This window comes from Copadichromis virginalis, linkage group LG2, assembly GCF_057382275.1.
Source record: "Copadichromis virginalis isolate Kocher_CV1m ecotype Utaka linkage group LG2, C_Virginalis_male_GT1.1, whole genome shotgun sequence".
Taxonomy (NCBI): Eukaryota; Metazoa; Chordata; class Actinopteri; order Cichliformes; family Cichlidae; genus Copadichromis; species Copadichromis virginalis.
Genome location: NC_140619.1, coordinates 21,927,064 through 21,947,399, shown reverse-complemented (window position 1 = coordinate 21,947,399; position 20,336 = coordinate 21,927,064). Strand labels below are relative to the sequence as shown.

Below are 20,336 nucleotides of genomic sequence, written 5' to 3'. Positions count from 1 at the left end.
TTTTAAGATTAATTTTTTTGCTCCTCTCACTCTAGCAGTTGAGCTCTCTCACTCTAGCCCCAACATTCCGTCCCATACACACCCATTATAAACTCTGAAACGGGTGAAAAAACATCATGAAACTTAAACTGGAACTGAAGAAAAAGTATAATAGATATTGAAAAGATAAATACAAGTTGAATAGTTGAATGTCTTGTCTTCGTTTTAAAGTTTGAATGGTGGCTCTATGTCAATGTATGTGGAAGTAGTAAGAGTTTAAAAATGAGTAAGTTGAATGAGGATTTGAAGGGTCTCCCCATTGAAATACATTATAAATTTTTGTTGAATAAAGTTGAATAAAATTAAAAATATAAATGTTAAAAATATGAAAAATAGAAGCAGTGTTGTCCAAAAGAATAGGAATCTAACGGTGTTTGAATGGTTTTTCTAAGTTGAACGGTTTTGAAGGAGTAGGCTTTCAAAAAACGTACGGAATAGATAATAATAATAAAAAAATATAACTAGAAAGTGCATTTTCTGAAGAAACTGCAGTGTGAATGCTTGAATCTGAATGTATGCACTGAAATGAATTAATTGCTGAATTTTGAGTTAAAAATATTGAATGAGATTAAAAAAAAAACAAAAAAAAAAACACGAATTTAACCTGAAAACAAAGGTGCTGAACTGCTAAAAGCTGAAGGTTACACAGAAGAAGGAGTTGGAAAAAAACTGAAAATGTTTTAAATGTAAATTAGAAAACCCTAAGAAATGAGAAAAGAACATTTAGAGTCAGAAAACATCTGAATGAATATTAAAAGGTCATATTCTTTGAATCACTGAATGACTCAAATGTGATCCCTCCACTTTGATCCACACAGTTTAAAAAGTTTAAATGCCTGAGCTTTGAAAGATACGGTGTTGGAAAGAGAACAATAATGGCGACAATTTGAGGGTAAAATGATGGCTGTAACACTGTGGACACAGCAGCAGTTGAAAGAGAAGTGCTTAAGATGAATCTTGGTACAGTGGCAGGCAGAGCTCGTTAAGCAGGCAGGTGTGAGCCTGGTTGCTATAGTGACTGCACCCAAGGGCTCCATACACACGTACACAGACATGCACCTCACTTTTGCTGCTTAAAATGAACAGAAAAGTCAGGCCGAAACAAATCGCTCCCAAATGAAAAGTAAAAGTCGTATTGACAAAATTCTTTCACCGTGAGCGACAGCAATGTCTAGTCTACCTAATTCTCAGTTTTCATGCCTGTGGAGCTTATTATATGGACGTGGTGACAGTGGAAAGACACCATGCTCTTCTGATTTTCAAACGAACCTTCTGAGCCATTTTAACATTAGAGTCTATGGAAGAGTTGGAGGGAGGAGGCTGTGCATTGGTGACATTTATGAAAGAACCATAACACCTAGTACAATAGTAAGCACATTGGATGAAAGAGGACAGCCATGGCTACGTTTTGAGGGTAAAATCATACCTGTAGAGCAAACGCTGTGGACACAGCAGCAGTTTTAAAAAAGATTTTAAGATTAATTTTTTTGCTCCTCTCACTCTAGCAGTTGAGCTGCCTCACTCTAGCCCCAACATTCCGTCCCATACACACCCATTATAAACTCTGAAACGGGTGAAAAAACATCATGAAACTTAAACTGGAACTGAAGAAAAAGTATAATAGATATTGAAAAGATAAATACAAGTTGAATAGCTGAATGTCTTGTCTTCGTTTTAAAGTTTGAATGGTGGCTCTATGTCAATGTATGTGGAAGTAGTAAGAGTTTAAAAATGAGTAAGTTGAATGAGGATTTGAAGGGTCTCCCCATTGAAATACATTATAAATTTTTGTTGAATAAAGTTGAATAAAATTAAAAATATAAATGTTAAAAATGAGAAAAATAGAAGCAATGTTGTCCAAAATAATAGGAATCTAACGGTGTTTGAATGGTTTTTCTAAGTTGAACGGTTTTGAAGGAGTAGGCTTTCAAAAAACGTACGGAAAAATAAAATATAATAATAACTAGAAAGTGCATTTTCTGAAGAAACTGCAGTGTGAATGCTTGAATCTGAATGTATGCACTGAAATGAATTAATTGCTGAATTTTGAGTTAAAAATATTGAATGAGATAAAAAAAAAAAAAAAAAAAAACGAATTTAACCTGAAAACAAAGGTGCTGAACCGCTAAAAGCTGAACGTTACACAGAAGAAGAAGTTGGAAAAAACTGAAAATGTTTTAAATGTAAATTAGAAAACCCTAAGAAATGAGAAAAGAACATTTAGAGTCAGAAAACATCTGAATGAATATTAAAAGGTCATATTCTTTGAATCACTGAATGACTCAAATGTGATCCCTCCACTTTGATCCACACAGTTTAAAAAGTTTAAATGCCTGAGCTTTGAAAGACACGGTGTTGGAAAGAGAACAATAATGGCGACAATTTGAGGGTAAAATGATGGCTGTAACACTGTGGACACAGCAGCAGTTGAAAGAGAAGTGCTTAAGATGAATCTTGGTACAGTGGCAGGCAGAGCTCGTTAAGCAGGCAGGTGTGAGCCTGGTTGCTATAGTGACCGCACCCATGGCTCCATACACACGTACACAGACATGCGCCTCACTTTTGCTGCTTAAAATGAACAGAAAAGTCAGGCCGAAACAAATCGCTCCCAAATGAAAAGTATAGGTCGTATTGACGAAATTCTTTCACCGTGAGCGACAGCAGCTTCTAGTCTACTGAATTCTCAGTTTTCATGCCTGTGGAGTTTATTATATGGACGTGGTGACAGTGGAAAGACACCATGCTCTTCTGATTTTCAAACCAACCTTCTGAGCCAATTTAACATTAGAGTCTATGGAAGAGTTGGAGGGAGGAGGCTGTGCATTGGTGACATTTATGAAAGAACCATAGCACCTAGTACAATAGTAAACACATTGGATGAAAGAGGACAGCGATGGCTACGTTTTGAGGGTAAAATCATACCTGTAGAGCAAACGCTGCGGACACAGCAGCAGTTTTAAAAAAGATTTTAAGATTAATTTTTTTGCTCCTCTCACTCTAGCAGTTGAGCTGTCTCACTCTAGCCCCAACATTCCGTCCCATACACACCCATTATAAACTCTGAAACGGGTGAAAAAACATCATGAAACTTAAACTGGAACTGAAGAAAAAGTATAATAGATATTGAAAAGATAAATACAAGTTGAATAGTTGAATGTCTTGTCTTCGTTTTAAAGTTTGAATGGTGGCTCTATGTCAATGTATGTGGAAGTAGTAAGAGTTTAAAAATGAGTAAGTTGAATGAGAATTTGAAGGGTGTCCCCATTGAAATACATTATAAATTTTTGTTGAATAAAGTTGAATAAAATTAAAAATATAAATGTTAAAAATGAGAAAAGTAGAAGCATTCATGTCCAAAAGAATAGGAATCTAACGGTGTTTGAATGGTTTTTCTAAGTTGAGCGGTTTTGAAGGAGTGAGATGCCAAAAAACGTACGGAATATATAATAATAATAATAATAATAATAATAAAGATTCGAATAACAATACTGTGAATGCTTTTCAAGCATTCACACTAATAAAGATTAGAATAACAATACTGTGAATGCTTTTCAAGCATTCACACTAAATAGAATAATAATAAAGATTCGAATAACAATACTGTGAATGCTTTTCAAGCATTCACACTAATAATAATAATAATAAAGATTCGAATAACAATACTGTGAATGCTTTTCAAGCATTCACACTAATAAAGATTCGAATAACAATACTGTGAATGCTTTTCAAGCATTCACACTAATAAAGATTAGAAGAACAATACTGTGAATGCTTTTCAAGCATTCACACTAATAACACATGAAGAGAAAGCATTACAGGTTCTCATTTGAAGGCTGAAGGTGAGCATTTACTTTGATGAGATGAAATACTGTCAGTCAAATCCTCTAGATTCAGGTTAAATTTAAAAGAGGCACAGCCCCTCAATTGTTCACTGGATTAAAGTCTGTAATTGCACCATACTGAGCACCGATAGGAAATAGGACATATCAAAGTTGAAGCCGTGTATTTAGCCATTAGCTGGATCAGACTGGCAGTGGACGTTGAATACTTTGAGACAAGATGAGGCATAACGCTACCTGGATCTCATTATCCAAGCAACAGGCACTGCAGGTAGGAAGAAAGGGCAACACTGGACAGGAAAAGGTCAGAATCCACATCTCTGTTCCACATTGTGATGAATGTTAAAGAACAAACTATAATCCCCCTGCCTCGCACTGCTGTCAGAATATTAATGGCTCTGAAAAAGCCACAGTTTTTACAGAGAAATCACAGTTTTCCTTCAGTCTGGGCAATCTGAAGACGATTTTCTCTTCTTGAATCTTTAAAAAAAAGAAAATGTAAGTGGGTAGTCCTATCAGCTTCTCAGCTAGAAAAACACATTTAAAATGTTTTAGTGTCAGAAGAAAAGACTTGCTCTGTGTGTTAACACCACACAGCTTCCATTAGATGTCTATATCTAGCATTGAAATCTAAATGTATTGTTCACTGAACCACTTTCATTACATCTACTACAGTAAGTAATATCCTATATCACGGCTTTCCCCAAAGAACATCAATGAATTTGCTACATTGATCTGTTACATTTGTGTGTAGGTGGAGAAACACATTGAGATTGAAAATCTTGTTGCTGCACTGCATTTTAGCCTACTGAGTATACTGTCTTCAGACAGATTGCCCTTCTGCAACGAATGTATCCCCATGTGACGGTTGAACTTCTATCCTTAAACAGTGAAAGACGCCTGTTCTTTTTCAATTCTGTTTGATTTGTCGTAAAACATCAAGTGTAGGGTTTTTTTTTCAAATTGTAGTTGTGTTGGAAATAAGTTCCTGTTATGTCCTGTCACCTTCATGCTGCCACATATCCACGTAAAAAGAGAAATATACCATACAGCATGACACAGAACTAATGGTCCTCAGCTTTGCTAGCACCCCACCGTTCATTACAACACCAACAATACAACACTGGTTGTCAGAAAAAACAACATAGTGAAGATTTTGCTGTAGAGCCATATCAGCAATCAGTTTACCACTGTAAATTTAGCTTTGAGTAAAAGAGAGCAAATACACTTGAAGGGATTTATGCATGCATGTAACAGATTTCAGATAAACTTCTGAACTTCGGCGAAATCGCTTTTTGTACCCAGCCCTTTTGTACAGCTTAACACAAACACATCAGAGACAGAACCCTCTATCCTTTTGCTATTCATGGAGTCGTCTGATTTTCCCTTGAGGAGCGACTTAGGAATAAAAATGCTGCCAAGTTAATCTTGAATCAACCAAGAAGCTGTTACTGTTGCCACTCTCTCTTTGCTTTGCTGCCTAGTTAAACAATAAATGTGCACAAACCAACAGTGATGGTTAGTTAGGTAGTATTACTAGCTTTCATGCATTAGAATTAGAATCAATGTTTCCGTAACAATGAAAAATATGACTGTGCAAGAAAAGCATCACTGTAGTAATAGAACTATAATCCTCCACATTTCTCCTCAACTATTTACAGTTTTATTGTCCTTTCTAACATTGGTTGATTTTCACAGCTGTAATTACTAACAATACAATGATCACTATCTGTCCAACCAATAGTTACACAAAGTTAGCGACTACTTAATAAACATAGTTTAGCATTTAGCACATAAAAACACTTGTCTTGCTATCAAGGAGGTAGCTGGCTAATCTACTAGCAACTGACCACTTGCTAAGAGGAAATATGAGTGCCTTTGGGTTTTTATTCAGGTAAAGTGACACACTGGAATTGGGAAACAATCACTGACCACTTAATAAAACACACCTGTTCAACTGCTCAGGAATGGAAATATCTTACCAGCAGCCTGTCACATGGTAGCAACTTGTGGATTTATGCAATTTAGGCATTTAAGTGATAGCCAGAGAAGAATGGTCAGACTGCTCCACGCTGATAGGAAGGCAACAGTAACTCAAACACCCAGTTGTTACAACCAAGGTATGCAGAAGAGCATCTCTGAACGCAAAAGCAGTAACTGTAATTGCTGTCAGCTAGCAACAGGAAACTCCAAAATTAGACAATTGAAGACTGATGAGTCTAGATTTCTGATGCAGCATTCAGATGGTTGGGTTCAAATTTGGCAGTGAGTGTAAATTCACTACTACATGGCATTAGGTGATGAATCATCAGTGAAACCAGTTAATTTATACTGTTTTCCAAATACTGCTTGCATTTTCTTGATATGAATAAAATACAGTGACTCAAATATTTAAACTACTTGAAACTGAAGCATTTATCAAAGTTAATATTAGATCAATAAACCCACCTGTTGAGCCAATGCCCAACGTCAGGGATATGAGCCCACTGCACCCCAGTTTGGTTGAGGGAGCGCAGTAGCCGGCAGCAGAGCAGAGTGAATGGTGGCGTGGCTAACGCTAACCACTTCTCTGAGAAAATCTCTGCTTTGGGGTGAGCGGAGGGATGACGGTCTTTGGAAGGGAGGATATGCTCTTCGTCATCTCCAGAGCCCCTCTTCTCTCTGAAGTACTTGCGGCAGACATCCTGGAACACGGTGAGGCAGAGCGTGTTGAGCAGAAAGTACCAGGTTTGGTGCTCTTCCTCTACGAAACTGCTGGCCGCCAGGCTGAGAGTGTGACCGACGGTGCCGGCCAGCAGCAAAACATCCAGCTCTGACAGCGACCAGTCAACCTCACTGCTCCTCAGAGGAGACTGTGAAAAGAGAATAAAAAAGGATCATTTTAAATACAGAGGAAAGAGCTATTCCATCCACACAGGCTCGACTACATACTCAACCTACTTTCACCTCGCCCACCCCAGAGTGATGGCATCACAATTCTCAGTGGGACAATTAGATGGATGAAACTATTGCTTGGGTGATTCACACTAATATAGCACAATACTGAAAACCTCAGCTCGTGACACTCATTACATGACTCATGCACTTCACAATACTAGGATTACTGCCTCGTGCTTCTAGCAGTCATGTAGCAGTTCATAACAATGAAAGCTTTGAATTGGCGCTTTCTTTAAAAAACAAAAGACTTTACCTCATTCATTTATTCCATAATTTGTAGGAAATTCTGTCAAAATTAGCATACAGATTCTTAAATCGGGGCTGTGAGGTTACAATGACCGTGACCATAACCATCAGATCTTAAAGTCCAATTAGATGTTTGTGCCGAATTTAACAAATATTCCCAAGGTGTTCCTGAGAATTCACGAGGTAGGCATGAGTTATGCCTAAAAATGTCTGTCGTAATAATTAATCAGTATTACTATACTCCTTTGAGATTACCCATGATGCATTGAGTATTTCCTTTTCAGTCACCTTTCTCACTCAACATGTGTTAATAGACCTCTCTGCATTGAATCATACTTGTTATTAATCTCTGTCTCTCTTCCACAGCATGTCTTTAACCTGTCTTCCTTCTCTCACCCCAACCAATCACAGCAGATGGCCCCGCCCCTCCCTGAGCCTGGTTCTGCCGGAGGTTTCTTCCTGTTAAAAGGGAGTTTTTCCTTCCCACTGTCACCAAAGTGCTTGCTCATAGGGGGTCATATGATTGTTGGGTTTTTATCTGTATGTATTTTTGTAGCGTCTATCTTACAATTTAAAGCCCTTTGAGGTGACTGTTGTTGTGATTTGGTGCTGTATAAATAAAACTGAATTGAACTAAATACACAAAATGGATTTAATTAATTAATTAACTATGTTTTATGCTGATAATGTAAGGCAGAAAGAGGCACTTAGGTAGATGCATCATGGGAGTGTTCCAAAGTTTTTCCTGATTGGAGAAATGTTTTGGAATATATGGGCCAATGGTTGAAGTGTGGTTTGTCCAGAGGCTCATGCCAGACTGATTCTTGTGATTTGGAAATGATCTCAAACCCTGATGCTAAAACTGTGGACTGAACAGATAATGAACACTGCTGACTGTGAGAAGATGTTGGCTTAATGTTTCTGTGACTTCAAATCCAAAGTGAAAACATAACTTTTGTGTACTGGATGTTTGCCAAATCAATATTACCCAACAACTTATTGCACAAATTGACTTATATACCTCACTTTATGTCAGTGTATTGTTCTGTTGATGTTTTTGTCTAATTCAATAAGATCTGAATAAATAAAAAGGTATCGTGGGGTCACGCTGACCTTGGCCTTTCACACCCAAACTTAGCTCATCTCTGAATCCAAGGGAACATCCCTAACTAACTTGAAGAAATCTCTGATGGCGTTCAAAGAGCTACACAGTCTTCAAAAACGGGAAAGACACAAAGCATTATGGACAAAATTAATGCCTCCAGCTACAGCTGTCACCAGCGGGAGGTATAAAAACAGTTCAATTTCAAACCCGTTATGCCTGCTCTGTTCATGCAGACCAAAACGAGAACAAGCGTTAACTGATGCATGTGCTATTTGCACTCAAATTTAAAAAGGTACACCGTTCAGACTCCTGTTACGATGAACGGAAATATTACTGCCAAACATCAGATCATCCATCACATGTCACTACTGGATGTACAGCAGCAGGTTCCTGCCTTGGCACTGCTGACAGTGACCATGAGCTGTCATTCATAAATTGCAGTCGGTCTGTTATGGATGCTTCAATCCCATTTTTAAGATTGCTGTTTGTCCAATCGAACACTTGTATGCAAATGATTTTATTCACTGAGCTTAAGTTCAGGCTGAGTTCAGCCAGCCTCTTAGCTCAACAGCAATATTTTAACCTAACAAACAACAGACATGCATCTCAGCCTGTCTTTGCCTTGATGACAAAGACAGGCTGGGATGATATATTCAGCCCCTCCAGGATACAGTGGTGGCTTCGCTGTGGGACCGGGCTGTTGCAGAATAATTTCCCCTTACACCAGGTTATTGTTATTGCAACCTTTACACCTATCCCTCTTTAAACAAGATGCCGGGTCATTAAATATTTGGTCTAGCAGTTATGTATACACAGAAAGAGAAAAACATTACTTAACTCTGGATATAAAAGTCGTGGGTGAATACATTTTCATATATTAACAGTGCACTAAGAGCAGGTTGCATTTTTATTAAGGTCTTTTCAGGTTTTTACGAATATCTTCTAGATTAAAAAACAAAACAAAAAAAACAACAACAAAAAAACGGCGTATTCCTAAACTCTCCCAAAATATAGTTCTCTACGAGTCCCATAGTTTAAGTCAAGTAGAGATTGTTCATCTGTTCTGTGTACGAAACTATAAGCCATCCATGCATTACTGAGAAAAGGACTGATGGCCTTTATGCCTACAGCTCCTGTTTTTGAGATAAAACATGTCACATCCCAAAGGAAGCTGTAAAATAGTTTTCCAGCTTCACTGCTCCTTGCTCTTTCCTTCAGCGGCTGGCAAATTGTGAAATCAGAAAAGCCTGCTGCATACTAATCTGTGTTAATGGCAGGGTTTCAAAGTAGATGGATACATACTTAATGAAAGTATTACTTAAAAAACAGCAAAAACAAGTAGCAACATTTACCCAGGCTAATATAACCAAGTGATGCAGGATAGATAAAACTTCACTAAATCATTGAGTATACAATTTGCATGCATTAGCAATACAACAGATGACACATTTATGACTCAAGTTAGTCATCGGGTTTAACAGAAAAACTAGAGCAAAACACTCAAGAGATACTTCAGTTTATAGAAAAGTTATTATAAAAAGTATCACTGGCATACGTATTCAACACCTCCTCCACTGTGAGTGGAGGAGGAGGTAGTCACTGTTCATTCAATGACATTCGAATGAACGCTGTCCAGGCAAAATTGCTATTCAGCTATTATTAGAAAGAACTGCTTCTTTTGATGCATTCGGTTATATCCTGGTCTTGGATATTTTTGAAAAAAGGGTTGAGACTGGACCTGTTGAAATACTAGTGCCTACTAGGCCCTAGGCTGAACTCAACTCTATACTGCAAAATAAAGAGTCTACAATTATACAGAGAAAACCCCAACAATCACATGACCCCCTTTGAGCAAAGACTTGGCAACCGTGAGAAGAAAAAACTCCCTTTTAACAGGAAGAAACCTGCGGCAGAACCAGGTTTAGGGGAGGGGCAACTATGTGCCACGACTTCTCTGTCTGCTCTTTTCACCAGCAGGTCAGGGCAGATGATTTCATCCTCCTAAGTCTTTCCTTTCTTCCTCCCCATCAAGGTTGTTTGATGTTTTCTCTGTAATACTGTAGGGTCATTTTCCTACAATATATATTTATAGAATATATTGAAAGAAAATGGAGACTTTAGTGATCCTACTTGGTTCAGATATCACTTGCAGGACAGGACTCATTTTATCTCAATTTTGTTCCCAAGCACGTCACCTGTTAAACACAACAAGGATCAGTACATTGTCTCTTTCTATACAAGCTAAACATTAAGAATTTTCTAGTTTTGGTGGTCCTATATGAATTGTAGCCTCACTTCCCTGTTATTAGCTGACCGGAGTAGCACCTAGTGTGGTGTTCTGCTGTGGCCCACTTACTTAAAGTTTCAATTTGTTGTGCATCAGAGATGCTCTTCTGCACACCTTGGTTATAACACGTCAGTATTTGTTACTGTTGCCTTTCTGACAGCTCAGAGCAGTTAAAGCTATTTTCCTTTGACATCAACAAGGCACTTTCCCCCAAAGCTCTGCTGCTCACCGCTAATTTCTCTTTCTCAGACCACTCTTTATAAACCTTAGAGACGCCTGTGCAGGAAAATCCCATTAGATCAGCAGTTTAGACCTGCCTGTCTGGCACTAACCTTTATTCTAATGCTGTCTGAACTGTAGCTGGTCGTCTTGACATGTGTACAGTTAGATTTCTGTCTTAACAAACAGCTGAACAGGTGAACCTAATGAATTGCTGAGTGAGTGTAAATTATATCCCGACTTAGTTTTCTGTGCTTTTGGCTGGTCTACACATCATCACTTACTGAGTCAGGAGGAAATTATACTCCCATCATGTTCTTTGCTGAGAGTCGAGGAAATTTAGTCGAGAAACAATCATCATATATCTTGTAAATAGGGCTGCCACGATTTGTCGACTAGTCACGATTACGTCGATTATCAAAATCGTCGACGACTGATTTAATAGTCGACGCGTCGTTTGAAGCTTTGTAAGATCACAAAAGACGCAGGAATAAGTGGCAGGATTTAAGAGTGTAATAACGGACTGAAACAGAAGATGGCAGCATTGCATGTACAAGGATGTCAGCTACCGTTAAACCCCGAAGAAGAAGAAGCAGCTGTGTCCCAGAATTCATAGCGCGGCCCAGCGCAGTTTCCAACAATGGCGGCAGCTAGTTAGTTTTAATGTTACTCTTATTATTCTTTCTGGGTCACAAAATAAACGTTTAACATATTTTCAGGCGAGAATGTAGCTGTGTAAACCTCAAATATCTGCTCAGTTTATCAGGACACCACATATTTTCAAAAGCGCTCCGACGTTTTCGGAGACATCTGTTACCCACTAGCTCGTTAGCGAGCCGGGGGCTAGGCTCACTAGCGCTGTGAGAACACCGGACTCCCCGCAAATCGTTTTCAAACCCACCACCGTCTTTCGCTACTCAGGTTAAATATATATGAGTCACTTAGATAACTTAAAATGTTATTGTTTGGCTTTTTTTTTAGTATTTTATTTGTTCCTGAGTAAATCAGTTTGTCTGAGATTAAAGTTATAGTTTTTACACAGCTGAATAAACGTCAAGCAGACAACTGATTATCAGAAGTGTGAGATGCTCCAGAATATACTCCGGTGTCCTGTTATATTTTAGATAGCAAGGAGTTTATTAAACTTCACCGAAACAATCTGCAAATTTCATTAAAATTTAATAAACTATCATCTTGTCTTTATTTTTAGTTAGCACAAACACTTCAAGCTGTAAGCTAATGATAGTTATATAAGAGCAGATGCTGCTGGTGCAATAAGCTGTACGCTGTACGTCCAATGGATGATGATCTGATTAGTCAACTAATCGCAAAAATAATCGGTGACTAGTCGACTATCAAAATAATCGTTTGTGGCAGCCCTACTTGTAAAAAGGAAGTTTTAGTTTATACATTTAAAAGAAACCAGTTAATTAAGAGGGCTTCACAGGGCTGTTTTTATTTACTAATGCTAGGGTTATGGGTGTGGTCTTACATTAAACAAACACATGAGGGTTTTTCATCTTCACATGAACCATGAAGTGAACTACGATATGGTCGTCTATTGACTTGAGCAGATCATTCTAAATAATGCATAAATATTCTCTGACCATGCTGAGGGCTCCATGTAGAGTAGAACATAAATCAGGACTTGACCCGAAGCCTAATGTGCTGAAGTAGAATATTGCTCTGCCCTGCCAAAGGCCTTTTCATGACAAAGCACAGCTACTGATGTAGCAAATGACCTTTTAGTCTTTCTAGCCTAAAATTATTGGAGGGTCTTTGATGCCACCGTTGCATCTATGCCACTTAACATCACTTTTCCTGTGAAACCAATGTGTCCAGTATGTGTGTTTGATTTATCATATTCTGCCAGCTGAACCTGCCTTTCCATCACGCAGCTGTGAAATGGTAATACTGACTCAGACTGACTTCCGAGCTCTGCCATTTAAAATATGACTTTTTCCACTCAGGCATAATAAGAAATCATATTAAACTCTTGTGCTGGTGACAGACTAGAGTAAGCTCCTTACAAAAGTCATGAGAGACTCAATAGAATCATTTATTAAGGGATTCTTAGCCTTTTTTTGGTTGTTGGAAAAATATAAGCCACTTTTGGCTGTTCTCTTACCCACAAGGGGTCTCCCACAAGGGGTCTCCCACAGCAGGTAGCGCCGCATGTCTGAGTTGGCAGATTTTTTTATTTATTTTTTAACGCCGGATGCTTTTCCTGACGCAACCCCAACAGAATCAGTGTCTCCTCCTGGGATCGAACTGGGAGTCATCGCTTGATAGGCGAATGCATGAACATGATACACATTGCAGGTATTTCACACGTCTTTACAGCTCTTGTACAGAACTACTTTTTTAAAATGACCTCACCTTTGGGTCATTAAAACTCACTTAAATGGAATTCTCATCACATTTTTGCTGGAGCAGCAAGTTTTTCTTTTCGTTTCCACCTTGCACTGAAACTAATGAGGACAGAGAGTGAATATATGTTTTGGACAGTTTCCCCAAAGCAGTTATTTGTCAAGTCTAACCAGACACAGCTCTGCACTTAGATCCAAATGGATTCCTGAAAGTATACAACATTATTGTGCCTTAGGATTATTTGTCACATTTTCCAGCACTACATGCTACATCTGGTAGTAGCTTCAAACACACTTTTGTGTGAAATCTGTCCAAAGGTTTGTAATTTTGAGCAGATTTCCTCTTGTCTGACAAATATTCAGGGACTCCTGGGAATTCATCAATGTAATCCTTTGATACAAATACAGTTTAACAATAAAGCAGCTTTATTATTTAATCTCAGTATCAAAATGAGTTTGTCAGTCATGACTTTGAGGACACAGAGTCCACTAACTGCATTTCCTCCCACAGGTTATTAAAAAGATCTTGGCTGTAGAGATGGGCCATGATTGTAAGCGCTTAATCACCACTTTTGGAACGAGAAATAAAACATGGCATGATACACAACGGCACTTTTATATACACTCTAGAGTAGCAGCAGGACTAAATCCATATGTAGCTTTTAAAGGAATCAATAACATTTAAAATCAATTTCAACATCAACAGGAAGCCAAATTATGGAAGCTCAACACAGTTGTTCTATGAATAGTTAAACATTTCAATATATCTGTAGAATGATTTAATACCTGACATTGATTATAATGTGTATGAAAGACTGACTTAGCTTCCAGGTCTTTAACCTGGATTCTATCTAATGGCCAGCAGGTGGCGACTCTTGTGGCTGAAATGATATCAGATTATTATCAAAGTCGTTGGGTGAATGACCCTCCAGCTCCCTTCATGTATGACTTCAGTAACCACTTTTTTTTAAGTTTTTAGAAATTGAAATGCCAGTTTGACTTCTTACTGAATATAACATGATGCTCATGTTGTGTTCCCTGTGAGAGTCAAACAGTGTGTACTGTGCATGTGTGCTTGCAATTGTGCATAGTGTTTTGGGTTTTTTTGTAATAGCAAAGTGACTTGAGCGAATGCCCTCTCGTTAACGTTGGCGGTCCGTCCAGTTTACATGGTCTTCTGCCAATCCTGCATGAGCATGTACTGCTCTTCGATTTCTCTTTTAGCTCCACCCCCTGCTTCTTATGACTGATTTTGATTTGCAGGCTTCACAAATCCATGATTGTAATGGTGGGCAACTATGGACCTGTTTACAAATTTACATTTAATTTAAAATTTGTGGGTCTGTCAAGCAGAATCCAGTGCTGTGATCCTTCACCAGTTGAAAAAAACAATCCATTACAAAACAACCTGAAAAGATCTGAAACATTAAAGTCATCTATCAAAGCTAAATGCCAAATTATTTTCAGCTTCAAGTCTCGGGATTTGTTGCTTTTTCTGTTTCATATCACTTCAAATCTCACATCTTTGAGTTTTTGTGTTGGAAATTCACCTTTCACTGGCATTTAATAAACTCAACAATAATTCAATTAAAAAGAGAACAAAATCCATTATTGGTTGCAGCTATAATCAGCAGCAAATATTTGTGTTTGTTTTCATCCACTCTGAAACCATCTAAATACTGTACTTTGAGTTTGCTGTACATACAGCAGTGCTTTCGATTTATGAATGACTTTCAGCAGCCAAAGAAACGACACTGCTTTGGTGTTTGTTGTGATCAAGCTTTGCTTTTATAAGTGCATTCTCCACTGGGCACATGCTCACACAGCCTTTCAAGGTACTTGGCAGGAAGGACGTTTCATGAATCCTGCAGAATTTCAGTTCAGTGGCTGAAAACAGCTCTTTGACATTTTTGTTTCTACATGAGTTGAGCTTCAACAGTTTGTCTGTTTGATTTTTCTGACCAAAGTCTGGTAATTTCACAAAAATCTGCTGCTGGTACAAAAGCACATTTGTCATCACAGGTCATCATCATTACCTGCCAACTGAACTATGAGCACAGTTTTTTTCTTCACTATGACATTTGTAAGACTCAAAAGAAAACAGTCTTTTCACGGTCACTGGAGCCAGAGAAGAAACACCTCCAGTACTGTACGAAATCCTCCACATCTTCCAGTGTGTCGAGTCGGAGAGTTCATTTCCTCTCCCAGCCTAATGACCCAAGTGGATTCTTCTGACTTTTTTTTGCTACATCAGCACTTTCTCAAGAGTTCCCAGAAGGCAAATGAGATGTAACCTTTACAGATAAATTAATAATGAGCAAAGAGTTGCAGCAGCAAAGGGAAGCTACTGTTAAAGCCCTTTAAACAAGCACTTATGACTCAAAGCTTCCATTTTTTCACTGAAGAACCACTTCAACCTTTCTATGATTGATAACTTACTTCAACATATTGCTGGGAATTACTTCAGTTTGTTGAAGGACAATTTAACATTGCAGTGATGGAAAGAGAAAATTACTGAAACAAATTTAAACTACCCAAAACCTTTGATAGCACCGCCAAGAGTGCGTTATCGTTAAGGCTTAACAAATACACCACTTATCTTCTAACTGCACCAGCAGTTAGAGTCCAAATGATGGACCATCTTTAGTTTTCTTCATTTTCAATTCAGATTCACAACAAGTAAAAATCCTGACTGTCTTTAAACTACCTGAGTGATGTTTTTACGTCATTCTCCTAAAGGATCCTGGCAGTGCATATCTTCTAATTTACTATTTTAATTGTTAGTCAGACTCGACACCCCATCTGTCCACTGTGTTAGTGTCTGTTTTATTTACAGAGTTCGCAGTTTTATGGGCACAGTCAGCAACTCTTCTTCCAATAAACTGGACAGTATGTTGAGAAACGGCATCTACTCGCCTAATAGAACCACAGTCTACTGATGCATCCACTCATATAATATTTTATAAGACATTTATATACTAGTGTAACTTTTTTTAACGTAACTTTATTATGCAGAAACAGCTCCACTTTCCCACCCTCGGAGCCAAGTTTTTGGCAATAAAGAGGCATACATTAAAAAGTGATAATATGCAGCAATTGTACATTACATGGATTGACTTCTCCAGTCAGGTCTTATATGTGTACATGAATCAAATAAGTGTTTTTAATTTGTTTTGTCATCTTTTAAATAATTAATGGGGGGCAGTTGGAATATATAACGCACTTCAGAGTTTTGTATGTTTATGATGTCATGTATGGCTGTGCTTTTTAGCCTTGTTAGCAAGCTAACTGCTGTTTTTGGAGACATGTTTCTAATGTTGCCTCTATACATGAGCACAGTGGATTTAAAATCAAAAAATTAAGTTGTGTTTGAAGATCAGATTTTGAGTTTTCATTTACAAGCTTTAACAGAAGTGCAGAATTTACTGTTGAGGAATAACATACGTTTTTATACACAGCACCCCGTTTTCAAAGGCTCATGAGTACTTCGACAATTGATTTTATATGAAAGTTTTATGTCAAGGGGAGGCCTGTTCCCTCGTTATTCCATAAAAAAAACATTCAAAGAAAACTGGAATTGATTCCAAGTGTTGTACAAGTGAACCTGTATTTGGTAGTTGTGTTCAAAAGAGAGGCTGATGCAAGGGAAGGAGGCAAGTAATAGTCTGAAAAACCATTTAAAAACAAACAAAGACATAAAGCCATTTGAAAAATGAAAAAATTGGAAAAATGGTAAATGGCCTGTATTTATATAGCGCTTTACTAGTCCCTAAGGACCCCAAAGCGCTTTACATATCCAGTCATCCACCCATTCACACACACATTCACACACTGGTGATGGCAATCTACATTGTAGCCACAGCCACCCTGGGGCGCACTGACAGGCCAAATCAACAATCTGGTATATTCCTGAAAAGGCCAGCTCAGCAGCTCAGGAGCACCAAACACCTTCAAAGACCACAGAAGATGAAAATAATTCAAGAACGCTCAAAGAGGTAGCTGCATCATTGTCAAGGTCCACAAGAGACACTTTCGTGAATGGAGACAACAGAGTGCAAACTTCTGGTTGCACTTAAGAACTATCAGAAAATACACTTTTATTAAACTTCCTGAATTAAAGTTGAAGAGCTGCACTTGCACCTTGATTGGTTAACTTAAATCCCACTGCGGTCATGCCACAAAAAATGTGTCACTGCACAAGAACTAATGGACCTACCTATAAACCCCACCACCTGACAATGCAGACAATACTGCTACAACAATGCTTCAATTTGAATAATTATTTCTGTGTAGCATGGAAATGTTTCACACACAGGGTAAGAAAACACAGGGTAAACACACCAACACCACAAACTTCTGGCATGTCAGAAGTCATGATTATGTGATCACTGCTGTGTCCAAAAATATTGTTTGTGTTGCCTTTCTGCTACTCTCACCGTCACTCCGAGTGCCTGACTCACAACAACAACACAATATCATTTGCTTAAACGCACTACTATTTCTCACTTGTTTTCTTGTGTGATACTGCAGAGTAATCAAAGAGTAATTATTGCAGCTCTTCACAATCTCTGAAGCATACAATTGTTGTCTGCAGTTTTAAATTGACTAAAAGGCACTTACTCAGACACTTCTTTTAAGCCACTTTTTGGCAGAATCTTTTTTTACTTGTCAAAGTGAAAATACACTAAAACCTTTTTCTGAGACTGTTGAGAAGCACTCAAATGATTTAAATCTACATCCTTAAAGACTCTGCAAACTAAATCACTAAGTGAATGCACAACAGACAAGAGCATGCCGCTCCAGTAGATTTAGCAGGTTTTCTCTCAAATAAATTCCAAAAGTCACTTAGGTAACGTTTCTCTACCTACAGGAAGTGAAAAATTCAAATACAACAACACAAATCTGTTTAACAAGCAGTGAGGTTTCTAGAGAGATAGATGGATTCACTAACACTCAGTCTTTTATCCTCAGTGTCCCTTTAAAGCAATCAGAGAGCAGCAGAATGGGTTAGCGCGTTAGCTTGTGCATTCATGCTTTACATGCGGATCCACTGTATGCAAGTATGGCTCTCTGAGGGCTAACATCTGTTACAATATCTACCCGTGTTTCACTGCACTTACTCACCTTCCCATGAATCTTTGCACCCAGGGGGAGTCTTCGTGTTGCTATAGAGACCAGAATACAAAACATTGCTGAGGAGAAGGCAACGGCAGCAAACACGAGACCCCAGGAGAGGCTGCAGAAGTAACAGGAGCTCCCAGCAGATGTGCACACCAAGACGTGCACTGAGGCAAGAAGTAGGCACAAAAGGTAAAAAGGCAGGGAGAGCAGGGCCGAGAGGATGGGGAGGTCCACTGCTGCGGCACTGCTGAGGGCTTCAGGCATAGCCAGCAGTAAGACCAACAGGAGCTTAAAGGCCAGGAGAGACAGAGAGGAGAGAAAAAGTCTTTTACAAATCTGATGCAATCATTGTAATCTCCAGTTTTATAACCTCCCCAATTTATGTGAACAGTGAAGAGCAATTTAATAACAAACATAATGCATGCATGTACACGTTTAACTGATTTTCTAATTGAAAGAGACTTATGATGCTTTTCTCTTATTTATTTATTTTTTATGCAGTCGTGCTAAAAAGGTTTTACAGATCAGGACAGATTAAAAATCATCTGGTCCTCAGTAGGTCTGAAAATTAGGTAAATACAACCTTGGATGAAAAACAGCAAATGATAAATTACACTGTTTCATTACATCCATCCATCTGCTTATCTAATTCAGGGTCGCAGGGGGGTAGCCTATCCCAGCTGTCATGGGGTGAGAGGCTCGGTACACCCTGGACAGGGGTCATTATATATTTAAGCAAAAGTGAGCCCAAATTTACAAGCAGTATGTGAAAAACTAAGTGCATCCTTACTGCTTCCTTAAAAGAGTAAATAGCAGCCGTGTACTGATAATCAAAAAAATTTTCAGTAAAGGGAGCACCTCTATAAAGTTTGATGGTCTGGAGCTTTTAGATGTGTGTTAACACAATGCCAAACTGCAAAGCCACAGCAGTGGTCTCAGAGACCCAACTGTTGCTCTCCATCCATCTGCAAAGGGTTATAAGGCCATTTCCAAACATCATTCTACAGTGAGAAAGATTATTCCCACGTGGAGATCAGACTGTGCAATGTTCAGAGAAACTGCAAAAAGCCCAAGAGCTCAAACTGTTAAATGTTGAAGTTCATAATAGTACAATAAGAAAAAGATTGAATGAGTAGGTCTTGTTTAGAAAGGTTGCCAGGAGAAAGTCTCTTCTCTCTAAAATAAAGAATTCAGTGTGTGTGAGCTAAAAGCTCAGCTATAAACGCTCATTTCAGACAGTTTCATGGCTATCACTGACATCAGTAGAAGGGGATATCCCTAATATCCCTAAGAAGAAAGCCGGCTTAAAGGGTCAGTGGCCTTAATGGAAGAGGACCTAAAAGAACCAAAACAGACAGTGGATGAACTAATGGGTTGTAGCAAGGCCCAGTACAAGATAAACACAATAGACCCCCCTCTAAAGTAAATCTATCTTAGGACGGCTTCATTGTCACAAATATTTCCACTATCAAAAAGAAAGCATGACACCTGGTGAGGGTTTAGTTTTTACTTTTTGTTGCCGTGCACCTCACTCCCACACTCTAAAGCTGATAAGCAGCACACCAAACTATTACGAGTGCAGATAAAAAAAATATGATGATTCGGTCCTTACCTGAAAGACAAACACCATGCCTGCAATCATGGAGTACATGTCATACTTGCCCAGCTGTTTGCTCAGAGCAGCGCTCATGGCAGCTAGGGCCTCCAGATACTGCCTCAGGACCTTTTTGCCCACGTTGGTCAGTACCTCGGAGGTGTTTCCTTCCAGGTAAAGCTTCATCCAGTTCCCGTGAGCCTTTTCTGCCACACGAAACTGCTCAAATCCCACCTCTGGAGTGGAGAGAAGTGGAAGGGAGCATGTTTTAAAGCACTATTATTTGCAATGCTCCAGCTACTGCAATCTGAATTTCAGGAGGGAGGGAGTGAGTGAGGAGGACATTTATAGCACCTGATTTTTTAACAGTTTATGAGGAATTTCATTAGGTTTACAGTTTGATTCTCACATAATTTCTTGGTTTGCTGCCATGTGATTAATCAGGACAAACCTTCTAAAATACAAAAACTAAGTTTTAGCTTTTATTTAGAGGAGAAAAACTTTGCTGCCTGGATCTCGGTGACCTAAATGAAATATTCCTAATGTTATAGGATAAACCATTCGCTAACTGTGGGTATTA

At 38.5% G+C, this 20,336-nt stretch overlaps 1 protein-coding gene across 1 annotated transcript in view; it reads right to left on the bottom strand.

Annotated features, from left to right (window-relative positions):
- pigg (phosphatidylinositol glycan anchor biosynthesis class G (EMM blood group)) overlaps positions 1 to 20,336 on the bottom strand; it is a 123,257-nt gene that overhangs the window by 72,172 nt on the left and 30,749 nt on the right. Inside the window, exons 7-9 of the mRNA XM_085473492.1 lie at positions 19,775 to 19,992; positions 18,166 to 18,450; positions 6,327 to 6,730 (exon numbers count right to left, since the gene is read on the bottom strand). Coding sequence (XP_085329618.1) covers positions 6,327 to 6,730; positions 18,166 to 18,450; positions 19,775 to 19,992 — 907 coding nt within the window. The remainder of the gene's footprint in view (positions 1 to 6,326; positions 6,731 to 18,165; positions 18,451 to 19,774; positions 19,993 to 20,336) is intronic.